This window comes from Petaurus breviceps, unplaced genomic scaffold (genome assembly GCF_028583685.1).
Source record: "Petaurus breviceps papuanus isolate PSGF00001 unplaced genomic scaffold, PetGlider_PUasm1.0 185, whole genome shotgun sequence".
In the NCBI taxonomy this organism is placed as follows: domain Eukaryota; kingdom Metazoa; phylum Chordata; class Mammalia; order Diprotodontia; family Petauridae; genus Petaurus; species Petaurus breviceps.
The window spans coordinates 5,663,348-5,690,851 of NW_027185797.1; the positions used below are offsets into that span (position 1 = coordinate 5,663,348).

General features: G+C 41.4%; 2 protein-coding genes across 3 annotated transcripts in view; one reads left to right on the plus strand and one right to left on the minus strand.

The window, feature by feature from the left end:
* The window catches only part of ACP3 (acid phosphatase 3), an 84,506-nt gene extending 58,971 nt beyond the window's left edge, over window positions 1–25,535 (minus strand). For both annotated transcript variants that reach the window (XM_069088384.1, XM_069088383.1), the window contains exons 1-4: window positions 25,328–25,535; window positions 10,772–10,867; window positions 6,949–7,035; window positions 2,240–2,392 (exon numbers count right to left, since the gene is read on the minus strand). In XM_069088384.1, coding sequence (XP_068944485.1) covers window positions 2,240–2,392; window positions 6,949–7,035; window positions 10,772–10,867; window positions 25,328–25,432 — 441 coding nt within the window. In that variant the 5' untranslated portion in view covers window positions 25,433–25,535. The remainder of the gene's footprint in view (window positions 1–2,239; window positions 2,393–6,948; window positions 7,036–10,771; window positions 10,868–25,327) is intronic.
* The window catches only part of CPNE4 (copine 4), a 679,918-nt gene continuing 665,584 nt past the window's right edge, over window positions 13,171–27,504 (plus strand). The window contains exon 1 of the mRNA XM_069088381.1: window positions 13,171–25,313. The gene's annotated coding sequence lies outside the window, so the exon portion shown is untranslated. The remainder of the gene's footprint in view (window positions 25,314–27,504) is intronic.

Genomic DNA, 27,504 nt, shown 5'->3' on the forward strand with positions numbered 1-27,504 from the left:
CATAACAGCCCTCTGTTACAACCCCCTTGAGTCTTAGTCCCTTTTACCACCCTGGTTAATCTCTCTCCAGACATCCTCCATATCATAAAAATCCTTCTTTTAACTGGTGGTGTCTAGAACTGGGGACGCGTGGTGTGGCGAGGGTACAGCCCAGTGGAACTCTCGCCTTCTTTTAGGATAATATGCTCTTACATCCATCATCTCTTTGTTCTCACTGCTAGAACCCCATAAAGATCCTCATTACCACTTTCTTTGACTGTTACTATAGCTTCTGAAGCCTGTTCCACTGTGACTCTCTCCCTCTCCTCTCCTTACTTCATAAATCACTACCAGACTAATCTATAGACTACACAGATCTGGGGATATGAGCCTCTGCTCAGAGACTTTTAATGACTCCCCACTGGCTTTTAAGTAAAGTTCATGCTTCTTTGTCTGGCCTTCAAGGACCTGAATAATTGGCAACATTCAATTCTCCATATTTCTATAACCCATGCACCATTACCAAGACTCTGGGCTCCCATGGATTAGGTTAAGTCTTGGGGATTTCTGTCTAAAAATCTCCTTAGCTCTCACCTAGTGTTTCTCCTGGGAATATCAGGATTTGTCTTACGTCTAACTGACCACATAAAAATAAATGGGACCTCAATTCTAGTGCAATCATTCAGGCTAAGAAGACATTAGACATAGGTCAGGATTTAGTTAAGTCCACAAAAACTGCTGGAGACTTAAACATAAGCCATTAAACATTTGGGACACCTCCCCTTCCCTCTCTGATGACTTCATGTCTTCCCTAAGGACCAACATAGGTCTCCAGACTTACAGTGTTATCCTGAATGAGGTACCCTACATGGAGCAAAGACTTGGGGTTGTTAGAGAGTTGTCAGCCATTCTTATATTGAGCCCCACCTTTCCTAGGGTCTTATATAGTCACTCCAGAGTTACAGTGTGACCCAGTAGGGTTATTAGATAGTCACATCCCTATTCTGGGGAGTAGGGTACCAGTGATGACAAGCAAGGTTCAGGCTTGCTCTTCCTGCTTATGGCTCTTGGCTTTGTTGGGCCTTGGTTTTGGCTTTTTTAACTCTTGGTTTCAACTAGATATTTGGCATGTCCAGGAATTCCTCTGCCTGGTCCAGGAACTTGTTCAACTTCTGCTGGTTCAGAAAATCCTTTCATTTGTTCCCTCCAATATATGCCTCTGTTGGGCTGTGTACCTGTAGCTGCCATTCAGCCCAAGGACTCTTCTCCTTTCTGCTACTGCCTCCAGCTACTGTCCTGCTGGAGGCTGACTGATTCCTGAGAGGGGAGTCCGGGACTGTGTGCAGCTCCTTTCTCTGCACTGTTCAGCCTTTTCTACTTCCTACCTTTCTAGCTCTGGGGCCCCCTTTTAAAAGGCAAGCCCAAGGATGCAATTCAGGTTACATATACTAGTCATGAACTTCATAGCTAATGTGTGGCAGTGAAGCAACGGGTACCAAGAACAGAGGAAATCTACCTCATGTCCAAGAGCTGACCGCATTCCAGAAATGTCATATTTTGTCCAGGAGAAAGTAGAGGGAGGGATAACTCCTCTTGGGACAGACCTGGGAACATTTGCTCTGCTTTTCTCATACTACTTCCCATCAGGTGGTACCATAGTGCAGAGAGTGCTGGGCCTTAAGTCTGCAAGACTCATCTTCGTGAGTTCAAATATGGCCTGAACTGTGACAGGTGGACATCCAGCCTTTGCTTGAAAACCACCTATGAGGAGGAACCCATCGCTTCTTGAGGTTGTCCATTCTGCTTTGGGCTGGTTCTGAAACCAGTGGGGTTCTGAAGGGTCGAACACAACCGAACAACACCGCCTCCCTATCATGTACTTTCTGCTCTCTCATACCCTGCTTGCTGAGCCCTGCACACAATCCACCCTTTCCAACCTTCACTCCTTCCCTGATTCTCCCTGCAAGTCACAACCTTTCTCTCCTCTGACCTCCCATACCATTTTGTGTGTACTCTCTAATCTAGCCCTTACCAGATATTCTGTATAAACTAGATTGCAAACTTTTTGAAGGTAGGGATCGTGGCTTATATAAAATTCATTTCTTCTTCAGCACTTTGGCACAGCTCTTAGTGTAAACACTTGGATTTTTTTCTGAACTTTTAAAATGACTTGAAATTAACGAGTCATTTATCCTGGCTCCTTCAGATTTCTCCGTAATCCTCAGCTGAAGGATACTCCTAGCTCTTCTGTCACACTGACCTGATCTTGAGAAGTTGGTACTGTATGAACTGGAATCGGTTGCCAGAGGATTTGGGGGTTCCAAACACTTGAGCCCTTGGGTGGAAACAGGGCAGCCAGATTTATCATGGCACTCATCAGAGTCCGGTCAACATCTGTGCTTCGGACATACACCTAAAAGAGAAAAGAAACAAACCAAAACAATCCCCGTCATTAGAATCAGTCATCAGTACAAGGTCTTTTTCCAAGTGCCGCTAGGACATGTAGTACTCAACAAAGAACAAAGCAGAGACCAATTTATGGGAACTGTGGGTTTTCTAAGGAACTAACAGGGCCTCAGGAAAGGGCTATAGATGCCCACACAGGAAGTTTACACAAGGGTAGGATGTCCTCAGTTACAGGAATCATCTTCTACAAAAAGAAGCAATAATACAAAAGTGCCTCACTTTATGACAGTCTTATTTATAGAAAGGTGAATTTATAGATAAATTAAGGGGTGATAATTTACATAACAAAAGACCCTCCCCACAAGTTTTAATTAGTTTTTCCCCCTCTCCCTTTCTAGTTTCCTTACACTTTATTCTTCTACATCCTTTCTAAAGGACTCCTTTAAGTTCCTGAACGTGACCTTCCCTTGTCCTGTCTTCTGGGCATAGCACTGGCTGACCCAAATGCTTGGGACCCTCTGCCCCTCCCTTCACTTGCTGGCTTCCCTCACTCCTTTCAAGACTTAGCTCAAGTCTCATCTTCTGCAGGAGGCCCTTCCAGGGGCCCATCCAGCTGCTGGGGCCTTGCCCCTGGTCATGACCTCCCATCTCTTCTGTCTGTCTTGTATGTACCTGGTGTTATTTTCATGTTGTCTCCCTATTAGAATGCACACTCCTCGAGGACTAGGGGTGTCTTCCTCATTCTTTATATCTCCAGGGCTTAGCACAGTGCCTGGCAGACACATAGCAAGCCCGTAGTCAATGTTCAGTGACCATGAATTTTTGATCCTGACTGACTTCAGCACTGGAGAGAACTCTTCCCACTGAGGAAGTTAGTCAGTCAGCAAGTATTCACAAAGCACCTACTTTGTGCCAGGCAGTGCTCTAGGCACTGGGGACACAAAGACAGTGAAGGAAACAATCCTTACATTTTTTAAATACATTTTTTTATTTTAGACTTAAATACAAAATAAGAAAAGAAAAAAGGAACAAACTTAAATACAAAATAAGAAAAAAAAACCATTTCCATGTGCATAGCCTAACATAAGAGAGGATTCAAAATGTAAAGCAATAAATTTCCATTTCAAGAAAGGCTGTATAATAAACACTACACATTGTGTTGAGAGCTGTTCATCTTTGCTTCCTTGTAGGTTTTATTTTGTTCTCTACTGTGCACTTTTCATTTTGTTCTTTTCCCCCCCTTCCTCCTCACCTCCCCCAACAAGGCTACAATTAAGCAGAGATACACACACACATACATACATTTTTATATACAATATATATATGTATGTATATATACATATATGCACATATACACATATAAATACATACGCATATTTGTACATAGGTATCTATAATCATACACATATATATTCATATGCATCCATGTAAGACCATACTAGCTTATGCTGTTTCTCTGAAGCTAACATTTTCCTTCATAAGTCTAAATCTTTCCATATTTTTCTAAATCTACCAACTCATCATTTCCTACACCACAGCATTATTCTAAACTTATACTATCTAGTTATTTTAAATAGTCTAAAACAATATTGGTTAATATGACTGACATATAGTATAGTTCCCATATTTTTCTCTTTTGATTAAATCTGTTTTTAGCTTTAACTTTGTCTGAGATCATGATTAGCATCCCTGTATTTTTTTCCCTAATAAATTATACTCCTGATCTTTATTTTATGTTTGTGCCTATCTCTCATTTCCTGTCCCTCCTCACTCCTCTACTTTACTTCAACCTTACCCTTCTATTACTTAGCCTACCTACCCTGTTCCAGAGTCCTCCCTTATCCTCCCCCTTTCCCTTTGCCCTCTTGTTTCTAACTGAATTTAGAAGACTCTTATAGCCTTCCAAATACATGTTGTTCCCTCTTTATTCCATTCCCATTAATCTAGACAGCCTTCTATACCCCCTCCATCCTATTCCCTCTCTGTCTTATTTCTTTATAAATGTAGAATAATTTTATTCCCTTCTAAATGTATATGTTGTTCTCTCTTTAACCCAGATCTGATGTGTTAGGGTTCCCTTTGAAAATCCCTTCCCCTTCCTTATCCCCTTAGCCTTTCATTTCTTTCTAAACTTAGAATAATTTACATATATATATTGTTCCCTCTTTAAGCCATTCCCATTGAGAGTAGGGCTCTAGAACCACCAGCCCTCCTCCCCCATCTAATTTTTCTGCATCACTTCTTCCTCTCACACATAATTTGTACAATTATTCTTTTTACCTTTTCCTAAACTGTTTTACTTTTTAGAATCACATCATACTCAGCTCTACTCTAATCTTTCTTTTGAACTACCCAATTACTAATCACATTCCTAGAGGTACAGAGAAAATTTGCTCATCTAAAAAGTAAACAGTATGTCCTCATTGAGTCCCCTGTAATTAGTCTTTGATGTTTACCTTATATTTCTCTTGAATCTTGTATGTCAGATTTTCTTTTCGTAATAAAATCCTGAAAGTCTTGAAGTTCATTGAATGTCCTTTTTTTATTCAGGATTATTCTTAGATTTGCTGGGTATGATATTTTTAGCTGGAACCCCAGTTCTTTTGCTCTTTAATATATAGTATACTGTGGTCTTTTAGTATCGCCACTACTAGGTCTTATGTGATTTTGGTTGTGGCTCTGTCATATTTAAATTGTTTTTTCTTGTTTCTCATAATATTTTCTCCTTGACCTAGGGATTTTGGAATTTAGCTCTGATATTCCTGTACATTTTCCTCTCAGGATTTCTTTCATGTGGTGATTGGTGTATTTTTTCTATTTCTACTTCCTCCTCTTGTTCTAATGCTTCAAGGATTATTTTCTTTAATTATTTCTTGTATTATTGTATCAAAATTCTTTTATTTTGATTGTAGCTTTTAGGTAGTCCAATTATCCTTATGTTTTATCTTCTTGATTTGTTCTCCATATCAGTTGTTTTTCTTATGAGATGTTTCACATTCTCTTCAATTTTTCATCCTTTATATTCTGTTTTATTATTTCTTGGTCTCAAATAACTTTGCTGGCTTCCTCTTGCCTAATTCTAATTTTCAAGGAGTTGTTTTCTCTCTTAAAATTCTGGATCTCCTTTTCTTATTTGTTGGTTAACTTTCTTTTCATAATCTTGTTTTTCTTGTATTGTTCTTTTTCAGAAAAAAATCCTCAATCTCTGATTTGATTTTTAAAGTCTTTTAAAACTTCTTCTATGAATTCTTTTTCGGTGGATGACCATTTGACATTACTCTTTGGAGTAGGAGAGGCTTTTTATTATTTTTTTTTTGCTTTACTCTCCTCCTCTGAAGATAAACCCCAGTCTTCTCTATTCTCAGGGTAACTTTTTATGGTTGGGTTTTTTCTCTTTTGCCTGCTTCTTTATCTTTTTTATTTGTAGCAACTTGTTGTAATTACCTTTAGTCTTGAGGTATGTGAGATGGTGTCTTGGGCCTCACGTCCTCTCCCCTCTGTCCTGGAACTGAAGCCAAGAACCCTGCCCTCTTGTAAGTGTCCACAACCAGCATGTCCCTGCCATGCGGCACTGCTGGTTCCTTCTTGCCCAGGGCTGTGTCTTGGCAGCACAGCTGGGTCTGGCATCCCTTATCAGCAGAAGTTCCCTCAATCTTCCCAGGCTCAGACACCTGACTACCCACACTATCCCGGAAGTGAAAATTCCTGTGGCTGGGCAGAGGCTACCTCCGAACCCAGCTAGCTCCAGGGATTGATTGCCCTTGCTGTTTCAGCGGAACTAGCCTACTAGTATTTTTCACAGGGACCAAACCTGGGATTTTTCTGGTTACTGTTCTCAATTCTTGTTTGTTTTTACCCACTCTAACTATTGGTCCTGAGGCCAATTTTTTGTCCTTTTTTTTTGTCTTTGTGGGGGAAATCTGGAGAGCTTGGAATTTTCTGACCTATTCCACCATCTTCTCAGAATCCTCTCCAACAATCCTTACTTTTAAGGTCTTTAAAGTATGATTCATTTTTAAAAAATGTAGTTTACAAATACATTTTTTCTTGAATGATTTTGACTAAAGAGTGACTTTATAGTCATCATTGACACACGGTCACTACTGAATAGAATGGCTCAGTGACTAAAGAGGGAAATGACTCTAAAAATAGTACTTTTGGCAGTATAAATAATAGGTCCTGTCATTTACATTTGATCTCCTGTAAAGGAAGACAGGTGATACAGCAGATGGAACACTGGGTCTGGAATCAGGAAGACTCATCCTCCTGAGTTCAAATCCAGCCTCAGACACTTTCTAGCTGTGTGACCCTGGGCAAGTCACTTCACCCTGTTTGCCTCAGTTTCCTCATTTGTCAAATGAGCTGGAGAAGGAAATGGCAAACCACTCCATGATCTCTGCCAAGAAAACCCCAAATGGGTCTATGGAGAGTCAAGACACAACCAGAAAGACTAAAACAACACCAAAAAGAAGACAAGCACTTTTCCATATGTAATGTTTAACTCATTTTTTGCCTTGGACAGTGGAATTCTTTCCTCTCCCCCCCTCTGGTTGTCCCACTTGCCTTATTCCGGTGGTACGTAGAATTCAACAAGTTAGAATATCTTTTCTTTAGATATGTTCCAAGCTCATAGTGCTGCTCCATTCCAAGCTGTGGGAACACAAGGACAAAGGTCAAGGTCAATGGTCTGTATGCATCATCCCGCTCTGTATAAATGGTGGCAGTTCCGGTGCAGTCCAGTACCAGAGACGTTAGTGACAGTAAGCAAAGACGTTTGAGCTGTGACTCCAAGTCAGTCACTCAACAAGCATTTATTATGCACCTACTATGTGCCAAATAATGGTCGAATGGAGGAGACATGGGAAAAAACTGAATGGGAGGGAATCTCAGAGGGAAGGTACTGGCAGTAGGATGCTCTGGCAAAGCTTCCTGTAGAAGGTGGCAATGAAGCTGAGTCTTGAAGACAGCATCGGGGTGATGGAGCCATGAGATGGAATGCTCTGCTCAAGGAACAGCACACAGGCCAGAGGCACCAGAGGATTAAAGAAGAGGAGCCCAGGAGGTAAAGGGTGTTCAGTGCCAAGCAGAGAAGCTGACATTTGATTCTGAAGATGATAGGGAACCATGCAAATTTTTTGAGTAGAGTGAGGGGTGACATGGTCAGATTTATGCTTTAGGAAAATCTCTTTGGCAGCTGAATGAAGGATGGACTGAATGAGACAGCAGAGGCAGGGAAGCCCACCAGCAAGCTGTCTCAGTATGGAGATACTGTGAAGGCAGAAAGGACAAGACTTGGAAACAGACTATAGAAGGAGGAGTCAGGATTACACAGAAGTGTAAAGCCTCTCACAGTAACTACTTCATTGGTATTAGAAGAGCCCCTTGGACATGACAGGCCTTCAGGCAGAATTTGCTCATTTGGTTTATTTCATCCGCACCCTTCATTTGTACAGAATGATGCAAGAGGAAGTTGGATGACATGTAAATAAAGCATTACAAATGGATCATAAAAGCAGAGAAGGCCTGTACTGAGGGCCGGGTGATCCTGGTAATTATGCAGTATAGGCCCAGAACCAGAAGGGATATATATTATCCTGGATGTTGTTATTCATCTGCACCCCTACCCTCACCTGCCAGCTCCCTAACATGAGCAATTGGAAATGAAACTGCTCCATAATGGGGAGTTAGTGAAAAGGAAAGTGTATGTTCCTGTATATATATGGTAGGATCACCTGGTGGTTTGGTAATGCTGGGGGAAGCAGGAACTCTAAGCTATTTTCTAATCAGTGGTGGAAAGGTACTAGATCTGGATTTGGGAGACTGGTTTCAAATCCGGCCTGTAGTAGTTACTTGTTTTGTGACCCAAGAATGCAGTCACCTAAGCTCTCTGAGTCTGTTTCTTCACTTGTAAAAGGGGGCCCTACAACTACTCGTGGACTCATTTTGAACGAAGCAGTCAGTAATCCTTGAAGTAACAGAGTAAATGTTAGTGGTTGTTATGCCGCTCCGAAGCTACTGCTTTTGATCATTGTGGCTTTTTACCTCAAGCTGCAGAACTGGTTGGGCAACCCCTTGTCTTTTGAAGATTGGGAATAAGGGTTCACGGTGTAGGGCTGGGAAGTGAACTTGAGGACGGACCCCAGACCACTTCAGAGTAACTCACAGGCCATGCTCCCCTCTAATTCTGTCTAAAGGGTTACCTAACAAGGGGGGTCAGGAACATGGAGTCTCTGGGGAGACACAGGTGCTAACAAGTGAAGATGAGGTTTTCTTTTTTCTTTCTTTCATTCTTTTTCTTTTATTTAGTCTTCTTATACAAAATAACTAGTGTGGGAATATTTTACGTGGTAGCACATGTATAACTTATATCTGATTGCTTACATATCATGGAGTAGAGAGGGGAGGGAGTACTAGAGTTTGGAACTTGAAACTTCAAAAAAATTACAAATGTTTAAAAAATTGCTTTAACATATATATTTTTTGAAAAACAAAATACATTAAAAAAAAACCATACACAATAAGGTTCCCTCAAATGTTCTGACCTCCCAGTACATGAATAACCTCAATTCTCTTGACTATTTCCTCATTTCACCTCAGCCACATATAGGGACATCCACCCTGCCTTATCTTACCCACAACTGGTCTACTTCTATGAAAAGGAATTTGGAAATTCTTCTATGATCTGTTATTTTTTCCCGTCCCATATCTCGGCCCTCCTAAATCTGTTCTTAATCCTTACTGTGATCTCTAGTCCCTTTAGAACATAGCATTTTTCCAAGCATCACCTCTCCTCTGGCTTTATTTTCTCTTCTTCTCAATCTTGACCCTATAGTTAACCAGTTCAACTTTATAATGTTCTCCACTTTACTGAATCCTGTTCATGTCTTTCAAAACCTCAAATTCAGATTATGCAACACCAGGGGCGGTGAACCTGCAGCCCTGAGGCCACACACGCAGCCTTCTGGTCCTGGTGTGCAGCCGTTTGACTGAGTCCAAGTTTTACACAACAAATACTTTTATTAAGCGTTTTGCTCTACAAAGTTTGGATTCCAGAAGATGAGGTTTTCTAACCTGATTCAAATTAAAAGGAAGAAATATTGTAGGGTAGAAGAATGAACCACACAAGAGATAATATTAATGATAACAAGTACCATTTATTTACATATCACTTTAAAGTCCCTTCCTTAAAATATCTCATTCTAGAAGCCCCATGAGGAAGATCATACAGGTTTTATTCTCATATTAACGATCAAGAGGTTGAAGCTCAGAGAATCTCAGCTATATCACAGGGTGTAATGGGAATGTAAAATTTTAAGATCTTCCCTGCCCCTAGGCTAAAGTGCACCTGGAGCCTGAGGTGGGAGGCTTGTTTTTCAGTAGATACTTCTTGATTAGCTAGTGAGTCAATAAGGTTGTTACATTCTCTGAGCCAGGAGAAGGCTATATAAGCCCTGATGTGTAGCTTTGTTTTGGGGCTCACGTTGAGAAGTGTTCTGTGATTTGATCTGGATTATGGGAAGCCATTGTCCAGAGCCCCCCTCGGCTTTGAAAAACCCAGATGTTGAAACCCAGATGTTGATTGGGTATGGATGTAATGGTTGGACAGTTTGGAAACCTGTCTACTTGATCTGTTTCTGTCTTGATAATTCTGTCTGTATATTCTGAAGTTTGGGCTGCTGACGTCTTTCCCCTGAACTAGGTGAATGATACATATTTGACTGATTAAAGTAAGCTCATTAACCCATTTTGAGTTGCTTTCCTTTATCGAAGTAGATCCAAGAACCTGTATTTGCCTGGGGACCCTGGGGTGCTTGCCGCTACACAGGGTCATAAATTGGGAGTTGGAAAGCACCAGCAAGTTCAGTCCCTTCATTTTACAGATGAGGAAACTGAGGCTTCGAGAAGGCAAATAGCATCACAAGAGCACAGATCTGGGACTGACAAGGACCTCAGGCCACTGAGCCCAATTCCCTCATTTGACAGTGGAGGAAACTTAGGTCCAAGATAGGTAAAGGACTTGCCCAAGATCACTCAGACAGTAAGCTTTAGAATCAGGATTTGAAATCATGCCCTTTGATTCCACAGCCAGGGCTCTCTACACTGTAGGATGCTAACACTGAGTAGAAGAACATATATTTCCAGCCCAATTGACTCATCTCATAAATTAGAAAACTAATGTTTAATTCTTCTGAATCTAATAACTGGTCATGGACATTACTGTGCTGTTTTGTATATCTTTTTTTTATTTCTAATAACTGACTTATATTGCTGATATACAATCTTCCAATCTTAATATACCCATCTAGGGGGAAAAGTAAATCAGAACAATTAATGAACATTTCTTCTTGCACTTCATTGATTATACTTATCTGAAAAGCTAACCAACCTGGCTAAGTTGTCCAAATCCCTGAGGCCAAGCAGATTCTTGATGGGGATCGTTGGGAAAGGTTTCAATGGGACTCCGGTCTCCATGCCGAAACAGCTAGAAAAACAAGTAGGAAATAAATGGTGCTTCTCATTTACTTGTCTTGATATGTTTCATTGTAAATACAGCTACTCCCTTGTCCTCTTGGAAGTTCTTCAGGTAATATAGAAACATGAGTAAATAGGACACTTAATATTTATGGCTGGATCACTAGGACTGAAGTTTATAATCACAGACTCTCAGATTTGATAAGTATCTCAACTAATAACATCCAAGAATTCCCTCTGTTTGAAGGTCTCTAGCAAGGAAAAAGCTGTTCCTCTTGGGGCAGCCCACTCAACTTTTGGACAGCTTCAACTTTTAGCACTAAGTGCTTTTTACATCAAGAAGCTATCTGCCTCTCTGCAATCTCTGCTCATTGGTCCTAGCCCTAGCCCTTACTTACTCTTATGTCCCAGCTCCCTTTTATCTTTCTTTGGACTTAGCACAGTGACTGTGTAGGTCATACACAGTCATAGTATATGCTTATAAGCATAGTTATTTGCCTTACATCCTCTAAGAGGTCTATGACATCAGGGAGGTGATGCCATGACTTGCAAGTGAATTGGATTTAATTGAGGAGGGCTGTGCAAAGTCACCAGCCTCACCTTCTCTTCCAGGGCCATCAGGGCCAGATAGAGATCAGGATGATTGGAGATGGCCCAGGATCCAGTGGGGCTTGACCTTATTTCAAAGAAAATAACTGTAGTTTCAATTTCATTGGTTCTCCAAAATCTTCTACAACTTCTACAACACTTACTACACGTGTGGCATGGATTCTCTGGTTTCCTTGAGTAGACTAAGATTTTATTACAAGAAATTAAAAAAAAACACACAGTACAGTATAATAGATGGAAGGGGCAGAGAGTTAGGTGGGGAGACAGGAAGATCAAGGATCCAGACTTGCCTCTGATTAAGACCCTTGTCAAGTCACTTAATTTCTCAGTCCTCCAGGCAATTTAAAAGTTTCAGGTCAGCTCTAGTCAGAAATGGTGGTGGGATTTTCCACACAGAGTTCATTATTCTGATGAAATCCCAGGTTTGGACCTCCCTTCACCCCTCCCTGTTAGAAAATGGATAACCACCACCCAAGAAGCAATTAACACTGCTCTTGTGGGCCTCTGTGGAACGCTCCATTGGCTCAGCCAGAGACATGTTGCCTGAATGGGTGTTTTTCTCCTTGAGTGTAAACAAAGGAACAGATCCTGGATGGTTTCTATCTCAGAGGAGAAGAGAGTTCTGGTTCACCCATTCCTTTCTTATTGTGTTTATTAATTTATTTAACAAATATCCATGGTCTCTGAGATGAACTAGGACTTAAGTTAAATTGTCATATGATCCTGGCCCCTAAAGTTATAGAACCTTTAGGGGACAGGTTTTCTTCAGACTGGTAGCACTTCTCAGAGGCTAAGACTTTCCTAGAAAGACTCACCATTGCAGAGTAAGAGATTTTTATCGCTTTGTTAAAACCTAAAATTATAGGAAATTGTTGATTTATCTAGAATATATATATATATATATGTATATATTTGTACTGATTTGAATAACATTGAATTTTAGATATCATTTGCATCCTGGGTTTGTTTTTTATAGACACCTTGGAGAACCATTGAGAATGAGAACATTTTCACATTTGCTACCTTGCAATATCTGTTCATAGGTAATGGGCCTTGCTATCATTAATAAAAATGTTTCCAGGCTCACTGCCCTTCAAGATGCATTGCAATGTACCTTGTGCTATTAGGCCTAGTAGCTGAGTGGTTGGTTTCTTCCAGAGACGGAACCTTAGGCATATTTATCACGTCAGAAAACTCTTTATGACAATAAAAAGAGTACTTTTTATTGGTGAGAAGGGATGATGTGCTGATTAGTTTGTATACACATCTCAGAGGATCCTGCTTCAAACCTGAATCCCCCAAGTGCTTCTAATTGCATAATGTAAGAGTTGCTGCCAATCAACAAAGGTCTTTTTCCCCCCTCTATAAAATTGCAAAAGGCCGCTTAGTCCCCAGCAAGTCAGGTCCTAAGGTTGGCAGAAGTTACAATAACAGGTTGGTTCTTCTCTGCCAAGACCAGGCCTCAATGGAATGTTCCAGGTTTCAATGGAGCTTCCCTGACAAAGTCTTTCTAATTAGAAAACAATGAGGAAGCCACATCCTGTGTTTAAGTGCACAATAGCTTGGAAGAAAAGAAAAAGATTTAGTTGTTCAGTCATTTGGTCATGACCCCATGGACATTGTCCCTGGGGTTTTCTTGGCAAAGATGCTGGAGTGGTTTACCATTTCCTTCTCCAGAGTGTCCCCCAGGAACTGAGGCAGGTTAATTGACTTGCCCAGGGTCGTACAGCCAGTAAGTGTCTGAGGCCATATTTGAACTCACATCTTTCTGACTCTAGGCCTGGTGCTCTATCCAAAATAATGGATCTGTTCTCAGTTGGTCTGAAAACCAGTGGACTGCAAGCTTGATATATCAACCATTGTGATGTGGCAGTTGAAAAAGCTGATATAGACTTTTGGGGAGATGGGGTTGGGAGGGAGTCTGGAGGTTTGATTTCATTGGATGTTGGGTGTGACAAATTCCTAGAGTTGAAATTCCCTTCACCAACGTGGACCAAATCTACTCATCTCAGAGTATGGACAAGGTCACCTCGAGGATGAGTGACTGTCCTGTGGCCACTCAGCTAGGATGTAGCCAAGGCAGGGTTGGAAACCAGAGCTTCTTGGCCCTGTGTACCATGCCACACCTCCTCCCCTGTTCACTGCTGCACTGTCACAAGAGAATAGATCTAGGTCTGGAAGGGGTGGCAGAGAACACCTAGGCTCAATCCTTTCAGTTTATAGTTGAGGAAACTGAGGAACAGAAAGGTTAAGTGACATGTCCACAGTTACACATGTCATAGGCATCTGAGGCAAGATTTGAGGTCTTCCTGACTCCAAGCCCGGCACTTGATTCTCTCACCCCTGACTCTCACATTCACTTTTATGTTAGAAAAGACCCAATATTCAGTATCTGAGCCCTGCTCAGATCACATCTGCACTATTGTGTTCAGTTCTGAGTGTTGCCTTTTACAAGGACATTGAAAAGCTGGACTTTGTTTAGAGTAGGGCAGCAAGGGTGCTGAGGGGCCTCAGCCTCATGGAGCATCAAAGGAACTGGGAGCATTTAGATAAGATTGAGGTCATTACAATATGATAACACCTCCAAGGGGTCAAAAGACCCTTGTCTAGAAGAGGGATTGGGCTTGTGCCATTTAGCCCCATAAAGTGAACCAGGAGTCTTGGGGCAGGGCTAGAGACAGGTGGAGTTCAGCTCCTTCAGTTCTCTCAGACTTGGATGGGTCTGTGGTCTCACCGGTATGGGCGCTGACAATGAGTGCAGGTTACAGTCAGGGCGTCATTGACAGAAAGTTGGAAGGGATTTTAGAAGTCATCTAGCCCAACTCCCTCAGTTTACAGATGGGGAAACTGAGACCCAGATAAATTAAGGAACTTGCCCAGGGTCTCATTGCCTGTATGTGTCAGAGGAAGCATTTTAGGCTCATTAACTTGTAAATTTGTTTAGTGTTTTTGTAAACCCAGGGGGAAAAGGAACATAAAATGCTATATTTAGTTCATTTCCCTTGCTCTCCCCTCCCCCACCTCGCCCCAACTATCTCTGATGCTATCTGATAGGAGACAGACACTTGTAAACATGGGAATATATTCTTTCCATGTACCAGTTACACTAAGAGGCAGTGTGGCGTAATGGTAACAGGGCTGGTCTTGGAAACCTGGATTCAAATCTCAATTCTGACAATTACTGTGACTAGGGGTAAGTCAGTGAACATCTCTGAGCCTCAGTTCCCTCATTTGTAAAATGGGAATAAGTCTTTGTCCTATCTACTCTACAGGGGTGTTTTGAGCATAGCATTTTGGAAACCTTAAAGGATGGTCTTAATGAAAATTATTATCATTCTGCAAATAAGTCAGGCACTTTGGGAAGTGTATGAACCACTTTGAGACCGCTGTGATTGCAGGACCTTAATGACCCCCTACAAGTTAGGGTGGAATGCTACTCCCAGCTAACATTGTCAGGGGAGACACTGATGTTTGTGGGGAGTATTTTGATCGTTACATACGGTCCCGTGATTTTATGATTCCATTGTGTGCTCCACAAAGGTTCACAAATGAGGCAAGAGACTTGATGTGATCAGGGATGAGGAAGGATACATACTTAAGCAGTTGATGACAGTAGGGGACAATTAGCTGAAGTCTACACTGGCAAAAGGAAACTTTTTATTGCCAGATACCCAATGCATCATCAAAGCCGACAGTTTTCTCCAACTGCTATGTTAGCTGGGTGTGTGAATAAGCCCCATTTGACCAGTGTGCCAAACTCCCGTACTTATAAAATCATGCAGAATGACAGGACCTTGGCTGAGGGAGGAGCTCAATGTAAGAAGAAAGAATACCAGCCTCTGAGTCAGATGACTGGGGCTTTGGGTCTGAGGCCAGCTTCATCACTCACTGGCTCTGTGACTGTGGGCAAGCTCATCAGTTGGTCAGCACTAGGGCATTTCCTAGAAGTCAGTACCTAGAATCATAGAAACAGAAGAACTGGAATGGCTATAAGAGATGGCCATCTAGCCCAGCCCAGCCCCATCTAGGAATCCCTCACACAACATCCTTGACAGGCTTTCACTGAGCTCTACCAGCACTTAGCACAGTGCCTGGCCCAGAGCAGCTGCTTAATAAATAATTGCTGACTTGATTTGGGGCTTCTCTGATTGCTAGGTAGGCAGCTATGTGGTGCAGAGGATACAGTGCCTGGCCTGAAGTCAGAAAGATTCATCTTCCTGAATTCAAATCTGGCCTCATGTACTTACTAGCTGTGTGACCCTGGGCAAGCCACCTAACCCTGTTTGCCTCAGTTTCCTCATCTGTAAAATGAGCAGGAGAAGGAAATGGCAAACCACTCTAGTATCTCTGCCAAGAAAGCCCCAAATGGGGTCAGGAAGAGTCTGATATGACTGAGACGACTGGACAGCTACCACCACCACCAATTGCTAGCAAGTTTGTCTTTGTATAGAGCTTAAAACTATCTTGCTACCACGTCACTCCTGGATATTACTTCTGTTTTATGGGGTCAAACAAAACAGATCTAAGCCTCCTTCCACACACAGTTCTTCAGCTACTTATGTTCCTCTACAACTTTTCTTCCCTAGGGTTAAGTATCCCCCAGCTGACCCTCATCTGGGACCATTTCCAAGTTGCTCCATAGTCTCCTTTCATCCTCTAAAAAGGGTCATCTTGTCAGCATCTTCCCTCAAAGTGGCTCCCAGGATGGAACATGGTCTTCCCAATGTGGTCTGCAAGGTGGCAAGGAGACTTACTACATTAGTATTAATACAGCCTAACTACACATTAGCTTTTTTTGACTGCTTTGTAACAGAATTAGCCTTTATGGAGCATTCTGTCCACCAACTCAGACAGATCTTTTCCCATTAGCCATTTTCTTTCTCAGGCACTTTGGTGGTGCTGTGGACAGAGTATTGGCTTGGAGTCAGGAAGACCCAAGTCTAACTCCTACCCCAGATGCTTACTAGCTGTTTCATCCTGGACAAGTCATTTGACCTCTGTTTGCCTGTGTCTTCATCTATAAAATAGGTATAAGAGCACCTGTCATTGCACATACTTTCAGACTTTTTTTTGATGTTTTGCCACTTTTTTCTCTTCTTTTTTAAAAAAAATATTATTTGTTATATGGATGGCTTCCTGGGAGAGAAGAGGAAAGAGATACTAGCAGAAATTCTGATGACAGAATAAAAATCATTTTAATAAATATCACCCAGCTTACAGGATGGTTGTGAAGATCAAATGAAGTGTTATATGTAAGCATTTTGCAAACTCCAAAGTGCTAAATCAATGCTAGTTATTATCATCATCATTATTTTAGCCAAATTTCCTTGACTAGTACTTTTATAGTTGATTATTGAAACTGAAGTATAGAACTTTAAATTTATCCATTAAATTTCATTGTCTGATTAGATTTAGCCTTTTCTTCCATATCTTTCCCGATTCTGTCACCCAGTGTGTTCTGAAAAGCCCTCTCAGCTTTGTGCATTCTGCTAATTTGATAAACATGACATCTCTGCATGCATCAGCATTCTTGGTTACAGTGCTGAATCACATATAAGGCCAAGGCCAGATTCTCTTCGGATCTCCATCAGAATCGCCCTCGAGGTCATATTGATTCATCCTCTCTCTGGAACACAGTTTCCTCATCAGTAAAATGGAGATACTTACATCACTTATCTCACAGGATTGTTGTGAGGAAAGTTCCTAATAAAAAGTTACTGGAAAGTGACAAAGGATTTTTTTTTGTCTGTGATGCATCAGTTTAAGTGACTATCAGTGTGGAAATGTCCTTCCTTCATGTGGAACAGCAAGAGAGTGATCCAGGGATCTAAGTTGTTAAGTGACTTAGCCAGGGTCACACAGATAGAATGTGTCAGAGACAGGACTTGAACCCACATCTTATGGACTCCACATTCAGCTCTTTAATCACTGCACCATATAGCCCCTCCTTGGCCTTACAGGATCGTAGCCTGGGGAGGGAACTGGGAGTTAATCTCTTCCAGCCTCCTTTTTTTATAGAAAAGGAAAATAAGGCTGAGCAAAGTGAAGTGACTTGATCAAGGTCACAAATGTTACTATTATTATGAATAAAGTGATTAGGATTTTCACCATTTGTCATCTGGAAGCTGTGTTCCCATGGCTGCAGTGGCAAGGGCAGGGAAGGAGGCCTGAAATATCTGTGCTAGGGTCTCCTTTGTAAAATAAAACTCATGTCTGTTTATTTTCCAAGCATTATGCAAAATTTACATCTCAGTAGATAATGAAGTTAGATAGAAACCACTGGACTGGAATGAACCTTTCAAGGTTACCAAGGGGACTTAGTAAATGATGCCTACAGGGCCCTAAATGATCCCCTCCTGACCTGGATGAGTGAACATATGTCCTCCCCCAAACACTGACTATTACGGCTGATTGAAGCGTGGGACAGACACTGCCATGTTCCTAGTTAGTTAATAACTAATATTTGATGTAAATGGTCGAATGTCTCCTTTAATCCCAGGGCATTTCCTACAATATTTTCCTGAATCCAACTCTTTGACTCAGTGACATTTTACACAATTCTAGTAATAAAAAGGTGGCTGCCATTTTAATAAAATAGCCCACATTAACCGTAGTATAGGAGTACAGTGTAATATTACTGGGCAGTAAGAAACTGTGACTATGAGGAATCCAGAGAAACATGGGAAAATTTGTATGAATAGATGCAGAGTGAAGGAGGGATAATCAGAAGAATGCTGTGATGGCCACAGCAGAGTAAATGAAAAAGATCCCCGTAAGAAAGACAAACTCTGAGTGACTAAGAAAGAAAAGAAAGTTAGTGACAGTTCTGGAGAAGGGATAGTGAAACGCATCTCCACCTGTATGGCAGAGGGGTTGGGGACTACAGTCACATGTATAGATTATCAGACCTTGTCGCTATATCAGATATTTTTGCTTAATTGTTTTTCTTTGTCAAAAGTCAGGATACCATTTCCCTGGGGAGGGCTGGGAGAGAAGGAACATTTCCAGAAATGACTGACCTAAAAACCAAAAGCATCATTAACTTATTTTACAAATATAAATAAAAATATTGTTTCTTAGACGTTCAGAGAGCTGTAACCCTTTTAGACTAAACCATTACTTTTAGAGTTTTATCAGTCTAGTTGAGGAAGATGCAATGAAGACTCCTGCCTCTTTTCTGTGCTAGAAAAAAACTTAACACCTTAGATGAGAAGTAGATTCCCAAGATGGACGGAAATGTGTGTATAAAGAAAAATACTGGTTTTATAATATAAAGAAGTCCCTGGGAGAGAATACAAATATTTTCAGCTTAAAGAGCTGGGAAGCTAAGGTGGGCAAAGTTCTTGCCATGGAATTCTGGAGAATCTACCTCTCCCTATCATTAGAAAGACATTGATGTGTCATTAAAAAGAGTATTAGAAATCAGTATTGGAAATCAGAAGCCTTAGCTGGATCGTTTGAGTGAGTTAACTTGAGCAGTCTCTACTTCCTTACCTGTAAAGTGGGGATAGTAATAGTTACTCCACCTATCTTCCAGGGCTGTTGCACAGGATCAGGTGAGATAATGTATGCTAAGTGCTTTGTCCATAATCAGTAAACATCTGTTCAATTGTTTCAGTTGTGGCCAACTCTCCATGGTCCCATTTTGGGGTTTTCTTATTCAACTCCAGCAGGTGGAGTGGTTTGCCATTTCCTTCTCCAGCTCATTTTACAGATGAGGCAAACAGGGTTAAGTGACTTGTCCAGGGTCATGCAGCTAATAAGTCTCTGAGACTAGATTTGAACTCAGGAAAATGAGTCTTCCTAACCAGTGCTTTATCTACTGCCCTACCTGACTGCCCTGATAAATATTTAAGTGCCTATTATGTTCCAGGAGCTGTGCTAAGCTCTTTGTGAACTCTTTGCTAAGCATTATCCAGATATAAATTATAAAGCAATATACAAATGTAAGGCTTTACACAGATGTAATGAGTGGGCATAGATAATGATACACCCTATAATTTGGTGAGCTAGAAGGATTTTTAAGGGCAGCTCTTGAACATACTGTGCCATTTTTAGAAATTACTTAATGAACACAAACCAAGCCATCCTCATGAACTGGGAGCTTTGTAAAGGTCATAGGATCACAGCTGCAGAATTGGAGCAGCACTCAGAGCCTATATAGGCCAATGCCTTCATTTTACAGATGAGGAAACTGAGGCGCAGAGGTTAGCTGCCTTACTCAGTGTCACAGAGGTAATAAAGAGAAGAAGCAGGATTTGAAAGAAGAGTCTCCTGACTCCAAATTTAGTATCTTTTCATCAGAGTTGTACAACTGAATGAAAGTACCTGCAAGATGGCATTTGTTGCAGGGCCGGAGTAACAAGGCTGTTTTCCCCACTGTTCCCACCCCAGTTTCAGAGCTAGCTATTATATAATGGCATGTCAGACATCACTTATGCATATCCCCAGATAGAAGCTTTTAAATCAACATTCTGAATTGGGCCACCTTTTTCCAAGTCCACGGCTTTTCTTTATCTCATTCTCTCATTTCATAGGCACAACTATTTTTATCCTTATTTATATACGGATTTCGTTTACCTTTCTCCATCTTCCCTCAACCCTACTTTTCATTTTGAACTAGTCAGTAAGCTTCTGGACTCCCATTCCAGTCAAGCTACCTTATTATTATTGACTTCCCAGTCTGGCATTCACATGCATCCATAAAACTTGCTATCCTGGACTTCCTAGAAAGAAAACTCTTCTTTTTTAAATCACATACACTCCAAAATAAAATGCTCATACAAATCTCCCCAAACAGAACTTCCAACCAGTTAGTCTTGTTTAGAGGGAGGGCATGAACATCTACGTTGTTACTTCTTTCTCCCCCACCCTCCAAATTACTTTATACTCTATTTGCTGCCCCTATTGGTACATAGTAGGGGCTTATTTAGCTAATCTGAATAGCAAAATAGCTTCTTTTGTCCTATGGCTTAGCTAGAAATGAAATAGATACATAAATGGTGCTCTACCTCAAGGGCCCAGGGCCTAAAGAAAATTAGACTAGATGCAGAGTAGGGTAGACAATTTTTACTAAAACTGGAGGCCTTAAGAAGTTAAAATCCTATGTATAAACTAGACTGAAGGGGACAGAATGGATTTCAGCAAAGACAATAAAAGGCACGTGAAAACCAAAGCACTTAGCACAGGGTCTGACGTGTAGTCAGTACTACATGAAGACTGGTTATTGGAATTATTAGCTATTATTACACAGAATTAGAGGATCATAGACCTGCGACTGGAAGAGACCTCCTTCTCCCTCCTGCATGTGTGAAAGATGAGGCCAGACACTCCGTGGCTTGCCAAAAATAATATGGGGAGTTGATATCATTCTATGAAGGCAGAAATCGGTTAGGATAACTTGTCTTCTGCCCCAAACAGGGCTGAGTGTGGCTGAAATGGATAATGATGAAGTTGAATTTTGATTGTATATTCTACAAGTATAATAATAATTAGCATTTATATAATGCTTTAGATGTTTGTAAAGCACTTTTCATGTCATCTCACTCAATCCTCACAACAACCTATTATTTATTCAATTTTACAGATAAGGAAACTGAGGCACAGAAGACTAAATGATTTGCCCAAGATCAAAGGGCTGGAAAGTGTCTGAGGCAGTATTTGAACTCATTCTCCCTGATTTCAAGGCCAATGCTATATGCACCATGTCTTCTAGTTGTCATATAATCAGCATTTCTATAGTGCTTTAAGTTTTGATTGTAATGCATGAAGTCCCAGACTAGGTAAAGTAGTGTCCGTATTGGGTTTTTCTATTAATACCTCTCTGAACGAAGCATCTCAATCCCAAAGAATGTAGGTCACTCAGCTCTGGGTTACTGTCCTCTACTGCAAGAATGAGCCACATACCCCAAGAGTCAGGGACTCCTGGTTCCATATAACCCAAATGTAATATCTCTGGGTCCTGTGGATTCTTGCAATAGACCTTGCCTAAAATTTCAAGTGTGAGTGCTTCATGTGGCCACTTTATGCACCTCTGGATTAGAGACAAAAGCCCTGATCAGCCTTATGGTAGTATGCAAGAATTGCTTGATTAGCCTAAAGTAGTGTCGATTTCTCATTAATAATCAATCCCTTGCTTTCTTCTCGCTACCTCCTTTTAAATTGCACCTGTGTTATAATTCAGTTTATCATCAAAGCAGCCAGGAATAATTAGTAACAATCTAGATTTTATCTGAAAGAAGAGAAAACTCCCATTTTTATTTCTAATGGTTCAGTAGTTGTTCCAGTTAACCACTTTCTTGGAAGCAATCTTGGGTTCTTTCTTGTCAGCTAATAAAATATGGAGAAATGAAGTGGATCAGATCGAGCCTGGGCTACTCTTAGGGACCACCACCAGTGTGGAAGCTTTTGGTTTTGGGTTTTTTTTCCTTGGAACAGGGAGACAATGGTGGGTATCCACTACCACTGGAAACTGCTTCTTGTCATGGAATCATTGGGATTTGCCCAATTACTTTATATTTATATATTAAACCTTGTCAAGAAGTTTTGTGGATTTGTTAGATGCTGAAGGTATTATGGTCAAAGAGTGCCTTAAATGGAAATTCTGCACTAACACGATTGAAGAACTGAATAAATTATAAAATCTTAAGAGTTGCAACAGACCTTGGAAGTTATCTGGTCTAATTTATGCTAAAGTATACACCTTAGTTCATCTGCTTGCTTTGTTATCTCAGAACCACAGTGGGATAATATGGAATTCTTTACATGTGTCTAAGATCTCTGAAGAATGTAAACTCCTCAAGGACAAGGGCAATTTCATTTTTGTCTTAGTATCTCAGCACCAAGCACAGTACCTGACACACAGTAGGCAATTAATAAATGCTTGCTTATGGTGTGATTGATCGACCCCTTGGCTCCCCACTTAGATCTTTGAAGTAAAATACTTTAAAGAGAATGTGAAGACTCTGGTCACAATATAAAATCAGGTCTGCAAAAGCTTCTCTGTTCTTCCTACCAAGAGTAGTGGCATAGACTTATTTTTCTTGGCTCGCCTCCATTTCCATCCTTTGGAACTTGTAGTGTTCCATGACTTTTAGTCATATGACGGTGCAAAAAAAAAATTGGTATTGAAAAGGTGGACCTTTGTTTCAGGGAACAACATGGCATCATTAAGAGAACTTTGCAATTTCCCAAAAGCAATCCAGGACATTCTCCTCCTGTTCAATTCAGACCTGGCTCATTCTCTATTTTCAGTGTCGAAGATATTTTTGTACACCTCTTTGCATCTATGTATCTATCCATACTTATGAGCAATACAGACTGTCCATCCATCTAGATGCATATCATATCAGTCAACAGCTTTCTTCATTTCCTTGGTTTTTCTCGTGTTAGCTCAAGCTCTGTTGAATCATCTCATCCGAGAGTCTCATCAGTGATTCATGGTGTGATGGATCTATCATCAGCATCATGTCACATCCAAACAGGGGCATTTTTTTATTAGCCTAGTCAAAAATTAAGAAGAGAGATCTACTGTCCCCTCACCCTATGATTCTGCATAGATATTTATCCAAATTGAAAATTCTGCAAAGGGCAATGGAGTGCCATAGCATGGGCATAAGCAGGTTGCAAAACATTAAAGAAAATGAATTTCCAAGAAGTGGAGTAATAAAAGGAAGATATTTTAAAGGACTGGAAAAAGAAGAGAGATTGGTCATATGTCAAGAGTGAGAAAAACCTGATGGATAGACAGTCTTTGTGTTCCAACAGTAGTATCCTTGCCAGGTCAGGTCAACTCCAAAGAGTTCCTCCCTCCCCTAGCACGTTGGATGGGTCTCCTGTGGTAAATTTATGTAAGACAGCAGCTAAAAATCATCCTGGATGTGCAACCATGCATCAGTATTGATCATCCTCAATGGAGGGCATATGCACATGAAGGAGATCAGCCATCCATCTGAATATTTGTGTAACATTTACATTATTTTACATTTCTTGAACATGTATCTACATGGATCAATGTGGAAAAGTACCTTGATCTAAGTTAAAGAGAAGGGGAAAACCAGTCTGGGCTAAGAAATTTACTACAAATAACTCAGAAATTGGGAGAATCCACATGCATTTGACTAAGAGTTGCCTGTAACTGTCTCAGATAAGCAGCAGACTCCATGCAGTTGTGAAATCTTACCAAATATGGCCCTCCTCTGAACAAAGCATTTTTGAAAAATGCCACACAAATACCAACCTGAGGATATACTATAATTAAGGGACTCAGAGGCTTTAAATAAAAAGTCCAATTTGCGTATATCACACCCCTGAAAAGACAGTTGACATCAGAGGTTCATGGAATGGAAGCCTGAAAGCTGCTTTTTGGTAGAAATCATATGTTTGAACACTTGAACTTTGGCCTGTATCTACATTGCTAACTCATGGCCTAGTGGAGGCTTACTGTAATAGGTAGCAAGATTTACATAAATGGTTATTGTACCAAAATGTGCCCTCTGTGCCTGGCTATGTCATAGTACAGAAGGAACTGAACCATGGATCTCCTGAAGTGAGAAAATGGGAGCTTCATTGTAAGTAAAATGAAATCTTTGAGCTCCTTTAAATTAGAAAACTATTTTAAAAGGAGCATTTACAGAAAGAAAGATATCATTAAAAGATTGTCATGTATTAATCCAGGTAACACAGAGAGAGGCCAGGTGAAGGGAGAAAATGAGGAGAGATGGGAGAAGAGAGAAAAGGAGAGAAGAGGAGGGGAAGGAGAAGAGAGGAAAGAGAGGAGAGGAGAGGAACTAAAAACCAGAAAGGAGAGGTAAAGAGAGAAGAAAGTAAAGGAGGGGAGTGAAGAGGGAGAAGGGAAAGAGAAGAAAGAAAAGGGAGAAAGAGAGGCGAAAATAAGAAATCTGTAAAACCTGGGGAGTTGGAGGAGATAGCCACCAAAGTTCCTTTGGCTCTAAGAGTTCTGTGCCTCTGTGAGAAGGGAGACATAGAATCCAACAAGAAAGGAGAAGAGAGGAAGAGAAGAAAGGATAAGAATGGAGGAGAGAAAAGAAAAAGAAGAAAAAGGGGAGGAGAGAGAAAAGGAGAAGAGAAAGCATAAGGAGAAAAAAAGTGGTTAGGATAGGTAGGGATGAGGAAGAGAGGAAGAAAGGAGAGGAGAGATTATATTAGGATCCATATGTAAAGAAAGATTTTACCTGTCACTCTTCCTTTTCCCTCTCCATTTAAACCACTATACTTTAAGTAATATACTTTCTATACCTTTTCATTCCATGACTCATTTTCTTTATATTTTCACATGCATCACCAAGGAAAATAAGTGAATTATTCCAAAAGCAAAGGAATCCTAAAGTTTTGAATGGCATTCTTGAACCATTCCAAATGGGTCGTTGTTTATGGACTGCCCCTAGCTACCTCAGCGGGTCTGGCCCCTCAATTCAGCCAGACGGGGCTTTGAATGGGGCAGCAGCTTGGCCCCAACCCCTATCCTGAAGTTAGGGTGCTGCTTTCCCGCCTCTCCACCAGGCTGCTTCTCAGACCCAATCACTGTAGTCAAAGGTGACTCGCCAGGAGGTCCCTGGGTTTGATGCGAAGGGGAGGTGGGGAACAAAGAGGGCGCAAAATTGGGGGAGGGGAGTCGAAGAAACCTTTCTGTTTGCGGGTGTGTCGGGACTCGTTTTGGCCTTCACGCAGAAAAACTTGCGAAACTTGCTTATTCACTTTGGCTGTAAATTGGGAGCGCAGCGTGGGCAGTTGGGGCTTCCCAGGGGAAGTCCAAGGCAGAGATGAAACCTGACACCGCGGCCCACCTGCCCTCCCTTCCTTGGGGAACAAAGGTGTAAGATGGGGAGGTAAGTCTACTCACTACTAAGGCGAACTTTAGCTCCTTGGCTGCTGCGACTTGGCTGGGCCAGATGAGAAGCAAGGACGCGAAGGCAAACAGGGGAGAGGACGATCCCGGGCCCGACATGCTCGTCCCGGAAAGTACCTGCGAGGGCAGCAGCTTGCAGCAAGCACAGCACCCAGCCGCCTTCGCTGGCGAGCTGTTTAACCAAAGGATGGCAGGGGGCGGGGCCCGGGTCATGAATATTAAACAGGGGAGGAGCTGAGGCCCCCCGCCGGCTTCGGTTTGAAATCTTTCTATTTCATAACCTTGAATTCATTTGGAGCCTGACAATACTCTCAAGTTGGAATGGCATCTCCACCTCGCCCCTCCAGTCTCCCTCCCGGATGAACAGTCCCCTGAGAAAGAAATTCTTGAGTTAGCCCTTGATTTGGAATTTGTAAGGGGCATGGTTTCTTAGGATCCCTAATTTCCGAGTTGGACAAGACAATGAATCAATCGGTCAGTCAGTCAATATTTATTAAGCGCTTACTCAACCCGTAGGGGCGAAGGAGACACAATTGTTTTTGGTTGTTTTTGTTTTTTTGGAGGGCAATTGGGGTTAAATGACTTGCCCAAAGTCACGCGGCTAGTGAGTGTTAAATGCCTGAGGTCGAATTTGAACTCAGGTCCACCTGATTCCAGGGCCGGTGCTCTATTCACTGCGCCACCTCGCCGCCCCGACACAATTGTTATTGGTTTAATTTCAAAAGAGAAAGCCACATACAACATTCATTTACCAAGTTTTAATTTCTAGGCCGAGATCCCTGCCCTCAAAGAGGCTTTTACACTACTGGTCGCTCAATCAGTAAACATTTATGACGAACCTATCTTGCCCCAGGCACTGTGGGCAAAAAAAAAAAAAAAAAAAGGCAGAAAATGGTCCCTTCCCTCCAAGATCTCACATTCTAATCGTGGAAGAAACTGGGAAAAAATATGTCCAAATGAGCTACGTACAGGATAAATTGGAAAAAATTAGGGGAGGGAATGCACTAGAATTAAGAGGGACTTGGAAAGACTTCCTTTAGAAGGAGAAAACGCAGAGTACAATTAAGTATACTCAAAATGAGTCCAAAATAAATAGATGGTACTTTTTTTTTAATAGGGAGAGGGCAGGGAAGATGAGGGTGGAGCAGATTTAGGAAAAGCTTCCCATAGAAGATAGAGCTTGAGCCGAATTCTGAAGGAAAGGAGGGATTCTTAGAGGGTGGTGAGGAGGAATGCATTCTGGGCAGAAGGGACAGCCAGTGCAAGGGCAAAGTGACTATGGCGTGGGGTAGCGCTGTGGGAGAGAACCAGCAAGGAGGCCAGTTTGGCTGGACCTTAGAGTGTGTGAAAGGGGAATAGTGTAATAAGGTTGAAAAGCGAAGTTCAGGCCAGGTTAGCTTTAAATAGTTTAGTTTAGTTTAGCTTTAAATGCTAAACTAGCTGTTTGTTCCTAGCATCAATAGGGAACCATTGAAGTTTATTCAGAAAGGACATGGTCTCTATTTCTTTCTGGAGCTGTAACGAGCTCAGCGTGACCAGGGCTTGCTTGACCCTGGGATGCCAACACAGGCTTCGTTCATAGGATCATAGATTTAGAACAGGAAGGCACCTCAGCAGTTATCTAGTTGAACCCTCTTATTTTACAGCGTTAAACTCAATATTATATGGCCAACCCAGTGTTCAGCCCCAGTTTCCACACTCTTAGATCCATTTCTCATTCCATTGCATCGCTTTGTCTTAGAAAGTTAAATCCCCTACTGGTTTATACATTCTTCAAGGGCAAATACCATGTGTTACATTGTTTTTATTTTCCACAGTTCCTAGAACAATATTTTGAACATAGCAGAAACTCAGCTAGATGATTGTTGAATGAACAATTGAATGATACCAGAAGTTGTCCAGTTTGCTGAGAGGCATGAAGGTGTCGGGGCAAGAACACCATATCAAGAACTGAAGGTTATGCTGTTGAGTCATATCAGTCATATCCAACTTTTCTTGATCCCATTTGGAGTTTTCTTTTCTTTTTGCTTTTTGGAGGGCAATTGGGGTTAAGTGACTTGCCCAAAGTCACACAGCTAGTTTTGTGTCAAGTGCCTGAGGCAGGATTTGAACTCAGGTCCTCCTGACTCCAGGGCTGGTGCTCTATTCACTGCGTCACCTAGCCGACCCAC